A 15,257-nucleotide genomic window follows, 5' to 3' on the forward strand; every position below is an offset into this window, starting at 1 on the left:
CCAGGCCAGGGGTCTAATTGGAGCTACAACTGCCAACATACACCACAGCCACAGCAATAGCAATGCCAGATCTGAGCCGTGTCTGTGACTTTCACCACAGCTCACAGCAACTTTGGATCCTTAACCCACTGATCGAGGCCAGGGATTGAACCTGCAACTTCATGATTCCTATTGGATTCGTTTCCACTGCACCACAACAGGAACTCCACGATGCCTAGAATCTTAAGGAATTAGTCAATCCTCCCTTTTTATCCTACCCTAATGTGATATGACAATCTTAACCTATACAGGAAGAGGGAGATGGGAGGCAGCTGTGCCTTTTCATATTTACAAAACTTTAGAAATTTACCTCTATAAAAAAGTATCCAGTATCATAAGTACCCACACTCTTCAGATGGCATTTTGTAACTTCTTATGTCTCTAAGTCTGCCTTTATATTTTTTATATTAAAGGTCCAGATCTAAAGCATCCTCTAAATTTCATCTAAAATGAAATTCCTGGCAATGGATTCAAGCATATACATGCTCTAATGGCAATTTTTGAAATGTACAATTATACTTTCTACAAAACTCGAAGACTGAATGCAATTTATTAATGAAAAATAAAATTAAATAAAAACTTCCTAAAAATTCTTCTGGAGATGATTTTACATAATATGATAAGAGGCCCTCTAGATTCCAAAAAGATGAATGAAATGAGCATTAATCAGATATTTAACTACTATTAGATTTTAAACTGTGACTACTATATTCCCACTTCTGGCTGAATAACTAGCATAAAAGAGATCTTGATAAATGTTTTTAATGAATTAGCGGTTATTTTTACTCTCACAATATTTTTTGATTAATCAGATTTTATAATGAATCCTGTAAATTGTGCTTTTATGTTCTCTATGTATCCCTGACACACAGACTCCTACATAAGTAACTTACACTTCTGTCTTATATTTGTCACATTATATTTGCATTACATCTATCTATGCATATTTTGATCTTCTATACTAGTTGTATTTCAACGTTAAAACTGCTCTTGGAGTTCCCGTTGTGGCTCGTCAGGGAGTTCCCACTGTGGCTCAGCAGTTAACAAACCCAACTAGCATCCATGAGGTTGTGGGTTCAATCCCTAGCCTTGCTCAGTGGGTTAAGGATCCGGCATTGCCGTGAGCTGTGGTGTAGGTCAAAGACGAGGCTCAGATCCCTCATTGCTGTGGCTGTGGTGTAGGCTGGCAGCTAAAAGCTCTGATTCGAGCCCTAGCCTGGGAACCTCCATATGCCACAGGTGGGGCCGAAAAAGATGAAAAAAAAAAATCTGTTCTTAATCTTATATGCTCTAATGTTTCACAGAATAAAGTAAATATAATCAGTATTTCTTTTCTTTTTTTTTTTTGGCCTCAGCCACAGCATGTTCAAGCTCCTGGGCCAGGGATCAAACCCACACCACAGCAGTGACAATGATGGACCCTTAACCTACTGAACCACCAGGGAACTTGGTACAGTTAGCTTTTAGAGTAGAGAAAATCAGAAGCCCATATTCAGGAAAAAAAGACATGTTACAAAAGAGGGAAAAAAGGTAAAAAATTCCTAGAAATGAAAACTAGCTTCCTGCAGTCCAGACTTGTGAAAACTATTTGAAGATGCAAGTTGCTCCATTTGCTCTGAAAAAAATCATTTTAATTAGGTATCAAAAGTTGTCAATAACTCTTCATTCAAGATTAAATAAAGACTTAACACATAACAAAATTCTTGTAATTGGGTTATGATCTTTATTTAGTTTTCAAAATACTCTATTGAATTTTAGCAGTTATAAGCTAAAATAAGACTGAGAAGCTAACCATAGAGTCATTCAGCAAATCCTTTTAGCAATGTCATGTATTAGGATAGAAGGTACTCAGGTATTTTTCTTTTTTTACTTATCTACTACTCTTTAACATTGTTAAGAAACTTTTTTGTACACGTAGAGCTTCAAGAGTCTCACCACAGGGCCCTGCCCCTTTAGGACATCTGTCCTTAGCACGATCTGACGCTCTTTCCCCATGGCCAAAGAGATGCTCTGTTGGCATTTAACACTCTTCTAGAAAACCCTATCTGGAGCCTCGAATCCTCCATGCATTACAGCTCTAGGAAGACAATTGCTGTGCTCATTCTCTTTACTCCAGTGTATCACGTGTTCTGTAAAAAGCTGATAAAGACCCATACCTGAATGGTCTAACCTTCACTACTGTCCCACTGGACCCTGGATTGTGAGAGGTTGCCCACCTGGGAGACCCTTTCAAATACAGTTTACCCTCTAATGTGCTTTTTCCATTTCAATCTCTAACCTGTGAGAAAGCACTTTAAGAGCAACAGGAAAATGTACCCATTTGGATGTTTAGAATGAAAACAAAACATTCTTCTTTCTTCTCCCCAGGGAAAATCAGAAGCCTGAATGTCGATATTTTCACACCAAATGATCTGACATTTAAAAATACATTTGCAGTACAGGGTTAACATTACAAAAAAAAAAAAAAAAAAGGAAAGGAAACTATCCTTGCAAACAGTCTCTGATTTCATTCTGAAATCAACCCAAAAAAAGAAAATCAGAAAAATAGGGCTGTCAAATTTTTTTCTAAGAAAATGGGTAAAGCACATTTTCTTTTTACCTTTTTCTAATTTGCCTTTGAGCTCCTGACCCAAGAAACTGTACCTGATTACATATCAGAGAGAATAATAAACCTAAATGGATGACTGACATTTTAACAGATGAACAGTAATATTGCACCACTGAAATCCTGTACAGTTTTCCAAGGGCTCTTTTTACAAGTGGGCATCATAAATAAGCCAGAACATTGAGGGTTTAATTATGAAATCAGAAGACTTGATTCACGACCCTCTTTTCAGAGCCCAACAAAACCTCTTCATTCGAAGATGTGCCGTCTTGGAGATGCGATCGCGGGCACTTACCGTATTTATTTCCCAGTCTTCCTCCAACTTCTCCCCGGCGGCTGAGTCCTGAGAAGTGACCTGCTCCTCTCTGCCCGGTGGAGTAAACTTTTCTTCCTTTTCTGCTGAGCATTTTGATCTGAGAATGCTGTTGAGACAATCTTCCATCTCCTGCTTAGCAGATTCAAGTCTGTTTTCCAAATCTTTCTGTTTACACTTAAGTGATTTTATATCTTCTTTAATAACCTTCTGTCCCGCTGAAGATGTATTTTCCTTGATAGATTTTGCTAAAGCGAAAATCTTCTCTAACGGGCCATCCTGTAAACGGAGGCTATTCTCAAGTCTCTGTGAGTGGAGAGAAGATTGTCACAAAAGTATTGCCATTCAATCATCATAAGAATTAATTGACTTCCATAAATTATTCAGTATTCTGCTTTACTAGAGGAAAGTATAAAAAACTTATCAACCCATGTCACAAAGAAAAAACTTTGGGCAAAATTTAAGCCCAAATGAAGCCACCCAGATCAAATTCTCTGACAGATTTTATAAGATACTAAAAGTTTATAAGGGAGTTCCCATCGTGGCTCAACAGTTAACAAACCTGACTAGCATCCATGAGGATGTGGGTTCAATCTCTGGCTTTGTTCAGTGGGTTAAGGATCCGGCGTTGCCGTGAGCTGTGGTGTAGGTCACAGATGCAGCTCAGATCCCATGTTGCTGTGGCTGTGGTGTAGGCTGGCAGCTGTAGCTCCAATTAGACCCCTAGCCTGGGAATCTCCATATACCTTGGGTGCTGCCCTAAAAAACAAAAAACAAAAAAAGACATAAAAGTTTATAAGAAGTAACGAAGAAAATTTCCACAACCCAGTTCCTAGAACTTAGGAAATGGCCAAGACATATTTGTTGAGCTTATATTTTGTTCAAGATACAAATCATGCAAAAATCAAACATAATCAAAACACTCAATAAGTACCTACTTCATCCAAAGCCTTGAAAAGAATAAAAGAATCATTTAGATAGTGCCTGCATAAATCTAGTGCTAATATTTAAAACTCAGAGCAATGCTTAAATCAATCTATCTAATGCAATATCTTAAATAGAGCAGAAATTCAATCAATAATTACTGAATGCATAAACAAATGAGGCTAACTTGAGAACTCTAGACTCAAAAAAAAGTGACAGACTTTAGAAGCTATTGATGTTACTATTGAAATAGAATAAGCCTTAAGGGTACTAGGTGAACTATGCAGTATTTATTAGTCACTTTTCTAATGAACAACACAATAAATATTCATTCATTCAACCAACACCAAGTATTAGGATAGGTTGTAAAATTACATAGGTGATGAAAACACAGTCCTTTCACAAGCCTATAGTCTAGTGAGAGAGACAAAGAAGTAAACAGACAATTGTAATAGAATGTGGAAAGATGTATGGTAACAAACATGTACAGGTCATTGAAACATTTTCAGATCACATTCTGGGTAGATCCAAGGCAGCCATGGGGAAGGGGTGCTGCAGAGGGTGATACTGCAGGGAGGGGCCCATCAGACACCTACTGCAAGGATCTGTGAGATAAGGGGCTGTTATGAAGCAGCTATAATGGGGGTACTGACAGAGGGCAGATTGTAGAGATATTCCAGAGATGGAAAAGACAGCACTTGCTGTCTGACTAGCTGGGCAGTATGGGAAGAATATCCAGGGAGTTTCCATTGTGGCCTAGCAGTAATGAACCCAACTAGTATCCATGAGGATGTGGGTTCGATCCCTGGCCTCACTCAGTGGGTTAAGGATTGGGCATTGCCGTGAGCTGTTGTGTAGGTCAAAGACGTGGCTCAGATCCTACATTGCTGAAGGTGTGGTGTAGGCCAGCAGCTGTAGCTCCGATTCGACCCCTAACCAGGCAAACTCCATATGTTGCAGGTGTGGCTCTAAAAGGCAAAACAAAAAACAAAAACACATACAAAAATGAAAGGATATCCAGGTTTCTGACTGAGCAACCTGGAGAGACGGTGAAGATATATCTATAGAGTCAGGGAAGGAAAAGCAGGCTCATTAGTAAGGGGCCGGGGTGTGCAGAAAGGGAAAGAGATGATGAGTTATTTTCTGGACATGCTGAACCACAAAGCACTACGAGACATCCAAGTAGAGATGTCAGGTGGGGTCAGAAGACCTGAGCTCTCTGTCACTTAGCCCAGATGATCTTGTAAGCTCCTCTCCAATTGGGAACTCATACAAAATGAAGAGCCTATAACACAACACTCAACTATACTTCAATAAAAAAATAAAAATAAAATGAGGAATCTGAACTTGATGGCCTCTGAGATTCCTTCTAGCTATCGCAAAAGGCAGAATTTTTATTTTTCAAAAGGAGCCAAAAGTGAGGCCCATCTTATACTTTTCTCAGGATCCGAGACACTCAAACAGTGCTTTAGACATGATGAGCCCTCAATATTTGTCAAATTATCACTGGTAAAAAGGGAGGCAGCCCTGTCACAATGTCAGGCTATTCTGAAGAAGTCTTGCTTGATTCTCAGGCCCCTAAAAAGAAGAAAGGAGAAATTCCCAAGCTCATGCCAGCACTGCTGCCCAGGCTCACCCCTACACAACCTCCAGTCAAGGAACTGTGAAGGGAACAGCGAAGAAAATGTTTTACTTCATTTTTTTCTAGAAGACTCCACTTGGGCCTGTTTATGTTGGCTGTGCGAACCATGAGCATTCGAGGAATGTTTCGAGGATGCAGATAAAAAGCTGCTATCCTAACTGCATAAGGCAAGGTGTGACTGGAGTGAGGGTAGGGGTTTGAAAAGTATGGCATCTACAGAGAGTTCTAATGTGCTCCATGAGTATGAAAATTAACAAGGTGAAAATTATACAACTCCCATCCACTCATGATGAAGAATGTAAAGCAGAACTACTTCTCCTTGAGGTCTTACTACATTAGGGGCATCCTGTGACTAGCCAGTATCTCCTGGAAATCACCGTGTTGACTCTAAAACAAAGATCTCCAGAAGCTACAGACTGGCCACACGTGGAACTGTCTCTCAGGGTCCAGAGTGCAAAGTACTATTCAACTCAAATTATAAGTGGATATGGTCACTAAAGAAGAACATTCCCATTTTTTCTGACAGGTAACCAAAAGGACTTTAACCAAAACTCATCTGAATAGAATTTTCAGCATCTGAATCTCTAACCAAAGACACTGATTTGTCAAGTTGTAATTAATACTGATTTTTTTAATATCAATCATGTCTAGACAATGTTTAATACCTGCAGTTTCTCCAGTTTTTCCTCAGCTGCTATTGGATCCACAGGCTTATCAGAAAAACCAACAAGTTCCTTGGAGATAGAGTCCAGGGCAGTGTTCAGGTCTGTGATGCAAACCTGGTATGAGTCATGTTCTTGAACATGACCTTCCAGTTTTTGCACAGAATCCTAAAAATAAAATGACCAACAATGAATGAATTAGGCCTCTGAATTCTCTCCCTCAGAAAATAATTAAATTGTTCATAAACACTTGTTTTATGAGGTTTCATCTTGAAACAGGAATATGGCCACATAGAAAACTACCCATTATTGGGTGATCATCTATATGGGAAAAGAATCTGAAAGAGAATGGATGTGTGTACATGGATAACTGACTCACTGTTGGAACAGCAGAAATTATACAACCTTATAAATCAACTATACTTCAACAAAACTTAAGGGGAAAAAAAGGAATATGGCCATAACTATCCCAAGTTCTTAAATTCTTAGTGCTGAGATATTTCACCATAAAACTTCTCTTCTCCCCTTCAACAATGACTCTGATTGAAACCTCATTTGTTCCCCTCATGTTTCTTTGCCTTCCTTTCACTCCTGAAGACAATTTGTCAAGAGGTTTACAAAATAAAATGGCTAAAAATTATATTATCAAATCACAAACATCCAAATAAAACAGATTCCTTAATTATCCTTCTTAATAAACCAAGTATCCACTCTTGGAAATGAAGATGATATGAAATCAACCTAACCTCAGATTCCTTTCCTAAGAATCAAACTCCAAAACTGTGTGTGAGGAAAAAAGAAATCCTAACTCAAGAGCAAAACCATCTTCAGATTGTCTTCCTGGAATAAGAAAATAAGGCGATAACACCTGATCAGAAAAGTAGCAATGATTAAACTAAATAGCCTACAGCCAAATGGGTGTAAGCTCTACCTCCGTAAAACTTCTGCTATCTGTATAAGCAAGACTTCTTATCCAGGTAATTCTTACATTGAATCTGGCTTTCAGAGTGCAAAGAATTATAAACAATTCTCTAAAAGAATATCATCCTTCATGACAAGATGACATTTTATCTCTTAACTCTTTTATTGGAGATCATGTAGAAAGACTCAAGGGAGAAACATGATAAGGTTAATACAGAATAATGGCTATAACTATTACAATAGATGCTGAATGGATGGTTGCGTGGGATGAATGGATGGATAGATCATGGATACATGGATGCATGGATGATGCATGGACAACTTTGGCACTGTCACCCACATAGAGATGCCTAAAAAATCTTAATCCTTCCTACCCCTGAAGAGGTGAACATTGATGAGAGAAAATAACAACACTAGGATCAAATAATACACACTGGATTTCTCTAGCAAAACTGACCGAACTGATTCCTTAGTCTTGAGGAGTTAGTATTTGTATTTAAAAACAGTAAATTCTAAACACTTTTGACTTACCAAAAGAACAAAAATATGGCCCAAATACAAGCATTATATACTTATGCACAATTACAATCATTTAAAATTTTCTTTTGACCATCTCACCTGTAGTTGTTGAAGAAGACTTTCATGGAGGTGCTTTATCTCCAGCCATGGCTCTTCACTAAAGTTGGGATTTTTAGTGCACTGCAAGAGGTAATTTCCTTGAGATTTTAAATCCTCTAACAAGGATGTCAAATCTTGTGCTTTCTGGAGAAATTTCTTATAAATTTTCAGTTGAGCTTTCTTTTCCTGCAAACCGGGCTGCAGAGCAAAGCCCATTTCCTGTTTCTTTTTTAGTTCTGTGAGCATTAATCTCAGATCCTCCTTACTTTGCAAATACTTCTCTCCTTCTAGGAGAAGCTTTTCTTGATGGCTAAATTCAACAAAATATTTTACAAATGAAATGACACTTAGCAAAATGGAATGGCATCTTGCATATTATAATGCAACATACATTATAATAAAAAGCAATAAAATAACACGAATATATGTTATTCCCAGAGACTCCATAGTCATTATAACATTCTAAATAGCATTAAATATGGCTCATAAATCAAGATAAAAATTATTTATAGTATTAATTTTAAATTATTGTTTTTGCTGCATAATTTGCCCTAAGAACAAATATTTATTAATTTAGATTTCAAACTATTCTAGTTTTCATTATGTTTAAATATAATCAGGGAGTTCCCATTGTGGCTCAGCGGAAACCAACCTGACTAGCAGCCATGAGGACGTGGGTTCAACCCCTGGCCCCGCTCAGTGGGTTAAGGATCTGGCGTTGCCATGAGCTGTGGTGTAGGTCACAGACGAGGCTTGGATCCTGCATTGCTATGGCTGTGGTGCAGGCCGGCAGCTGCAGCTCCAATTCAACCCCTAGCCTGGGAACTTCTATATGCCACAGGTTCAGCCCTATAAAGACAAAAATATACATATAGGAGTTCCCGTCGTGGCGCAGTGGTTAACGAATCCGACTAGGAACCATGAGGTTGCGGTTTCGGTCCCTGCCCTTGCTCAGTGGGTTAACGATCCGGCGTTGCCGTGAGCTGTTGTGTAGGTTGCAGACGCGGCTCGGATCCTGCGTTGCTGTGGCTCTGGCGTAGGCCGGTGGCTACAGCTCCGATTCGACCCCTAGCCTGGGAACTTCCATATGCCGCGGGAGCGGCCCAAGAAATAGCAACAACAAGACAAAAGACAAAAAAAAAAAAATATACATATAATCATATTATCCTATGTTTTTCGTTTTCACATAAGTAAAATAAATAAGCATTCAGTATACTGGCCACCTAATTAGTTTATGCCTTCTATAGCTGAAATTTAGTTTAATTTACATTTCTGCCAAATTAAATTTACCATTTAAGATGTGATAGGCATTGAGAATTTTCACTAGAATTACGTCCACTAAATTCAGACAACATTTACTAATGTTTACACATTTAAGAATCTCTTAGCATATATATTGAAAAGCATGAATTACCGTACAATAATACCATGCAGACACTGAGGCTATCTGGGGCAAGGTGGTTTGGGTACAAAGGGGGAGTACTGATGGTGGAATGAAAGACAATGTTAACTGTGTCCAAAGGCTTCATGGGTTGGGTTAATGTACCAGCCAAAGCAACCAATGCCAGCAGGTTTCACATCTGATCCACAGAATGATTCTTCTTCATTTCTGTCTCAACATTGTGGTTGCCGCTGACATTACTTACTTTCTGTCCAATAGATACATCCATACCAAGAAGGTAGACAAAACATACTTGTTATGGCTTCATTGTGCAATGAAAAATCATGAAAGTTGGTGAAGGCATGCCCTTTACCTTAGATACGTGTTGGCTAAATGGAGTGTGTTATCCCATTGGTTCTTAATGTCAGTTAGGGTTTGTGGAACCAAAGGAGCTTTGCTGCTCTCAGCCTGACTCATGATGGTCTGTATTTTGGCATCCCCTTCAGGTTTTAGTAAAATGATTTCCTAAATTAAATAGAAAAAGGATCTTAAAATCTCATTTGTATTACTTAGGGCTATTACATTAGGATATCTTTTTATTCATAAACATTATTCAGAGATTTTAACTACAAAGTAGATTTAAAAATTACCCTTTCATTTTTATATATGCCCCCAATACAAAGGCATCTCCTTCACATTGTGTAGAACTGGTTCTCAGTAAACATTTGTCAGGTTGGTCTAATTGCCCTCTTGATTTTCAACTGCCCTCAAAGAAATTACATGCCAAGAGATGGGATTAAGATGGCAGAATAGAAGAAATGGAACTCACCTTCTCTCATAAAAACAACAAAATTAAAACCAAATACTGAACAACCTTCAACCAAATGGACTGGAAACTTTCAAAAAAGATATCCTACTCCAGAAGACAAAGAGTAGGCCACATCAAGATGGTAGGAGGGGTGATTATGCAAGAGAAGCAACCCCATACCCGCTGGGTGGGCAGCCCACAGACTAGAAAGTAACTATCACAGAGACTCATCTACAGGAGTGAGAGTTCTAAGCCCCACCTCAGGTCCCTATGCCTGGGGATCTGGGCATTGGGAGAAAGAGCCCCCAGAGCATCTGGCATTGAAGGACAGTGAGGCTTGTGCACAGGACCTCCACGGGCCTGGGGAAAATGGAGACCCCATTCTTGAAAGGCAAACACAGGCTTTCATGTGCACTGGGTCCCAGGGCAATGCAGAGACTCCATAGGAATCTGGGTCAGACTTGACTACAGTTAATGGAGGATTTCCTGGGAAAACAGGGGATGACTGTGGCTCGTCATGGGGGAAGGACATTGGAGGCAAAGATCTCAGGAATATTCATTAGCATGTGTTCCTCTACAGTTGGCCATTTTGGGAAAATCAGGCCCCACACATCAGCACAGAGAAGCCCCAGCCCAAACAATAATCCAGGCAGGATTACAACCCCATCCATCAGTAAAAAGGCTGCGTAAAGACCCCCCAGGCACATAGCTGCCTCTAATCTTACCCAGAGACAAAGCCCCAACCACAACAGGATAAGAATCAGCCCCACCTACCAGTGGGGAGGCAGCAGTTCTTCCCATCAGGAAGCTTACAGCAAGCCCCCATGCCAACTTCAGCAACAAAGGGGGCAGACATCAGAAATAAGGGAGGCTACAACTCTATTGTCTGTAAAAAGGACACCACACCAAAAACCTATAAAAATGAAAAGGCAGAGAACTGTAACTCAGATGAGGGAGAAAGGAGAAAAAAAAAAAAAAACAGCAGAAAAACAGCTAAGTGATCTGGAGATTCTCAGCCTCCAGGAAAAAGACTTTAGACTGTTGATGCTGAAGATGATGCAAGACATTGGAAATAAACTGGAGGCAAAGATGGATAACTTACAGGAAACACTGAGCAAAGAAATACAAGATTTAAAACTTAAGCAGAGATGCAAAATACAATAACTGGAATAAAAAAAATTCAGTAGAAGCAACAACAGCAGAATACAGGAGGCTGAAGAACAAATAAGTGAGGTGGAGGACAGACTAGTGGAAATCACTAATGCAGAACAGAAGAGATAAAAGATTGAAAAGAAATGAAGACAGTCTAAGAGAACTCTGAGACAATGTTAAACGTACCAACTTCCATATTACAGGGGTGCCAGAACAAGAAGAAAGAGAGAAAGGGACAGAAAAAATATTCGAAGAGTTAATAGCCAAAAACTTCCTTAACATGGGAAAGGAACTACTCACTCATATCCAGGAAGCACGAGTACCATATAAAATAAACCCAAGGAGGAACACCCCAAGACACATATTAATCAAACCAACCAAAATTAAAGACAAAGAGAAAATATTGAAAGCAGCTAGGGAAAAGAAACAAATAACATATATGGGAACCCTGATAAGGTTATCAGCAGATTTTTCAGCAGAAACTCTGCAAGCCAAAAGGGAGTGGCACGATATATTTAAAGTAATGAAAGGAAAAAACCTCCAACCAAGATTACTCTCCCCAGTAAGGCTTTCATTCAGATTTGAAGGAGAAATCAAAAGCTTTACAGACAAGCAAAATCTAACAGAATTCAGCACCACTAAACCAGCTTTACAACAAACTAAAGGAACTTCTCTAGGCAGAAACGAAAAGGCCACAACTAGAAACAAAAATACTACCAATGACAATGATCATCAGTAAAGGTATACAGTAAAGGCAGGAAGTCATCCACACACAATTATGCTACCAAAATCAGAAATCGTGAGAAGAGGAGGGTACAAATACAGGACACTGGAGATGCACTTGCAAATAAGAGACCAACAACTTAAAACAATCTCGTATGGAAATTATATGCCAAAAAAATCCCTAGCAAATCCTCCTCCTGATCCATGACGTAGTTAAAAATGAAGAATTGGAATAGCAACCTGAACAAGACGTTTTTATACTCCCGAGGCTGGGTTTATGGCTTTCCAGAGGGAAACACAGAGTGCATCAAGCCAACTCTCGTTTCTCCACCACGACAGAATTAATTGCCACCCTCTGCTCTTTCCTTCCTTTGCTCCAAACACCAAGTCCCCCTCCTCCCTGGAAACACTACCCCAGATTCACCTTCTCTGGAAAAGCTTCCAGATATAATCCCAAATGATTCTGATGATCTAAGTCAAACCAAGAGCTTAACTTTATCTTCCTCTACACTCAGTGTCTAACAACTTAAGAACTATACAACCCACTCAGTGTCTAATACCCCCTTAGGAACCAGACAAATCTACTCTGAAGGCAGTTCCTCTCCAGCCCTGCCCCTGACATTGCCATTGCCTCTGAAGCACTGACACACATTCTTCTGACATCCGAGCAAACTTGCACCTGCCACAGCTCTAAGTAATCGTCTCTATTCCAATCCCTCGGCACTCAGTGAGGATGGACAATCAGTAGATATTACCCTCACAAAAGTGGATATGCTTTCTCTCTTCTATATGCACTAAAATAATTTTAGACCCGTTACAGCCTTTCTCTTTTTTAAGCTCAATCATCGGAATTTCTTCACCCAATCCACAGTGCTATTTAAGACACGTTTGCACTTTTCCTCTAAATCTTTTCAAAATTAAGAGTTCGCTCCAACCTCTGAAATTTTGTTTCCACAGTCATACCTTTATTTTTTGGATTCTTTCCTCAAGAGGCATTTTGCCTTCAGATGAATTCAAAACCATAAGGGACTCTTTAATCCCTGTTATCCAATGAATCACATCATGTGCAAGATCATCAAACAGCTGGTCTTTGGCAGGAGGTAACTTATCCTCTTCATCAGTTTCACGTAATTGTCTCAATAATGTCTGGTATCTATCAATCAAACGTGTTGATTCCATTACGATCTCTTCTTCCTCAGTAAGCCCATATTCCTTCACTGAGTCATTCATCTGGGCTATAGTTTCAAATTGTTCACTGTAAATTCCAAATAGCATTGAAAGTTTATAGGAGCCAAGATACCACTTGTGAAATCATACTCCCAAGAAACATATTTCAAGCAAGATCAGCTATACCTCTTTCTAGCAAGAGTTTGGCAAAGTAGCTCAGTTTGCTCTCTTGATCCTCCCATTTCTTTCCATTTCTCTTCTTGATTAGCCAACCACTTACTCAGGTTTCTGTGGTCCTCCTGAAGTCTAAAAGAACACCACACACATTAGAATATAAAATCAGCAAAAAGTGTTTATCTGAAGAGAAGGCTGACAAAAATCTTGTGACGCGACCAGGTTTTTTTTACTGCTTTTTTTGGTTATTCTTTAGAGAAAGTTTAATTTATAACATTAAAATCTGAATAATGTAATAACCTTCATTATAGTGGAGTTCTAAGGAGCCATACATATATATCATAAAGAACGGGAAACAAAACAGAAACTATTTTTGATGCGATCCTGCTGTACAGCACAGGGAACTACAGTCACTTGGGATGGAACATGATGTAGGATAATGTGAGAAAAAGAATATATATATGTATGTGTGTGTGTGTGTGTGTGTGTGTGCAGGACTGGGTCACTTTGCTGTACAGGAGAAATTGACAGAACACTATAAACCAGCTATAATGGAAAAAAATAAGAATCATAAAATTAAAGAAAAAATTTTTGGACTCTCTCCTTTGCCACAATTCAAAGAAGTCTCCAAACTTCCACATTCCTAGAGCCAAACTTTGGATCTGAAGTACATATTTTATTTTTGAAATTTGTATTACTATGTATCCCACTGCTGGCTGTACTGAGGCAGAGTACATGTGAAGACATCATTAGCAAGCATGTTATTCCCGACATCACCTTTATTTCCTACCTTAGGAGCTGCTGCAAGCAATCATCAAGCTCCTTTGCTCGTGCCTGGCATATGGACTCCATTTTTTCTAATTCAATTTCTTGACTAACGATCCAACTGTTAAGCTTCTTAACATACGCTTTAGGGAGATGCTTCTTCACATGATCCAGTACAGTTACTACCTGCTGTATTTCACTGCCCCTTCCTTCAAGAGTCAAGAAATCCTTAAGAAAGACAAAAAGTCAATTATCTCCTACAGGCAAGTCTAAGTTTGGTGGTCCCTGCCACTCTAGTGACAATTCACCAAGATGGTACACAGACATGCCACCGTCATGATATCTTATATAAAAGAAGAGCTATGGAGATAGGGCCAAAGATTCAAAGATGATTTATGGTGTGTGTGTGTGTGTGTGTGTGTGTGTGTGTTTGTGTGTGTTTATGTCTACATCTGCATTTGCATTTGACTTTCCAGGAATCACATCAAGCAAAACAATGAGTGGGTCGGTGGGAATAAAACCAAGAAAGCTGTCTTTTCTTATTCTGGCTCAGCTCAACTTCTCCTAAATACTTGCTCCTTCCAGGCAATCAACATGCAAAACTAAACAGTCTATTCTCTATTCAAATTTGTCCAAATCAGAATTTTATTTCAATGTTTGTGTTTCAAGGTTTGAGCTTCAGTTGCTGAGACTCATGCAATTTTAATTTTATTTTATTTTATTTCATTTTATTTATTTATTTTTGGTCTTTTTAGGGCTCCACCTGCGGTATATGGAGGTTTCCAGGTGAGGGGTCTAATCAGAGCTGTAGCTGCTGGCCTATGCCAGAGCCATAGCAACACCAGATCTGAGCCGCATCTGTGACCTATACCACAGCTCACGGCAACTCTGGATCCTTATCCCACTGAGCAAGGCCAGGGATCAAACCTGCAACCTCATGGTTCCTAGTCAGATTCGTTTCTGCTGCGCCACAACAGGAACTCCCCATGCAATTTTAAATGGTAAAATTTAAAGGAAAAATAATTGCAACTATGAACTAAAAAAAAGAAAAAAACTAATTATGTCGATAGGAATTAAACTGGGAATATTTAATGCTATTGATAAGCTTGAGCTTATCAAAGCCTAAAGTACTTGATCATCTACCCTAAAGTGAGTAAGGACTGAGGGTGCCATAGGTATTTTAAAGGCCCCCAGGCACCCTGCCTCATTTCAGGTTACCTTCCACTCAACTCCCATCAACAGTGTATTAAAGTTCAACTGCAATTTTTGAAAGAAATACAGCTGGGGAAAATTTCATAACAAGTCAAGTGCTCTCTTACAGGAAACAAAGGGAATTCAAAGTCCAAATTAGGTAAAGCCTTTA

General features: G+C 39.1%; 1 protein-coding gene across 9 annotated transcripts in view; it reads right to left on the minus strand.

Annotated features, from left to right (window-relative positions):
• SYNE2 (spectrin repeat containing nuclear envelope protein 2) overlaps nucleotides 1-15,257 on the minus strand; it is a 442,988-nt gene that overhangs the window by 172,759 nt on the left and 254,972 nt on the right. For all 9 annotated transcript variants that reach the window (XM_021074160.1, XM_005660039.3, XM_021074116.1 and 6 more), the window contains 7 exons: nucleotides 13,920-14,122; nucleotides 13,142-13,261; nucleotides 12,752-13,043; nucleotides 9,479-9,630; nucleotides 7,725-8,034; nucleotides 6,189-6,353; nucleotides 2,940-3,263 (listed from right to left, as the gene is read on the minus strand). In XM_021074160.1, coding sequence (XP_020929819.1) covers nucleotides 2,940-3,263; nucleotides 6,189-6,353; nucleotides 7,725-8,034; nucleotides 9,479-9,630; nucleotides 12,752-13,043; nucleotides 13,142-13,261; nucleotides 13,920-14,122 — 1,566 coding nt within the window. The remainder of the gene's footprint in view (nucleotides 1-2,939; nucleotides 3,264-6,188; nucleotides 6,354-7,724; nucleotides 8,035-9,478; nucleotides 9,631-12,751; nucleotides 13,044-13,141; nucleotides 13,262-13,919; nucleotides 14,123-15,257) is intronic.

The sequence above is a fragment of the Sus scrofa genome, chromosome 1 (assembly GCF_000003025.6).
Source record: "Sus scrofa isolate TJ Tabasco breed Duroc chromosome 1, Sscrofa11.1, whole genome shotgun sequence".
Lineage (NCBI taxonomy): Eukaryota > Metazoa > Chordata > Mammalia > Artiodactyla > Suidae > Sus > Sus scrofa.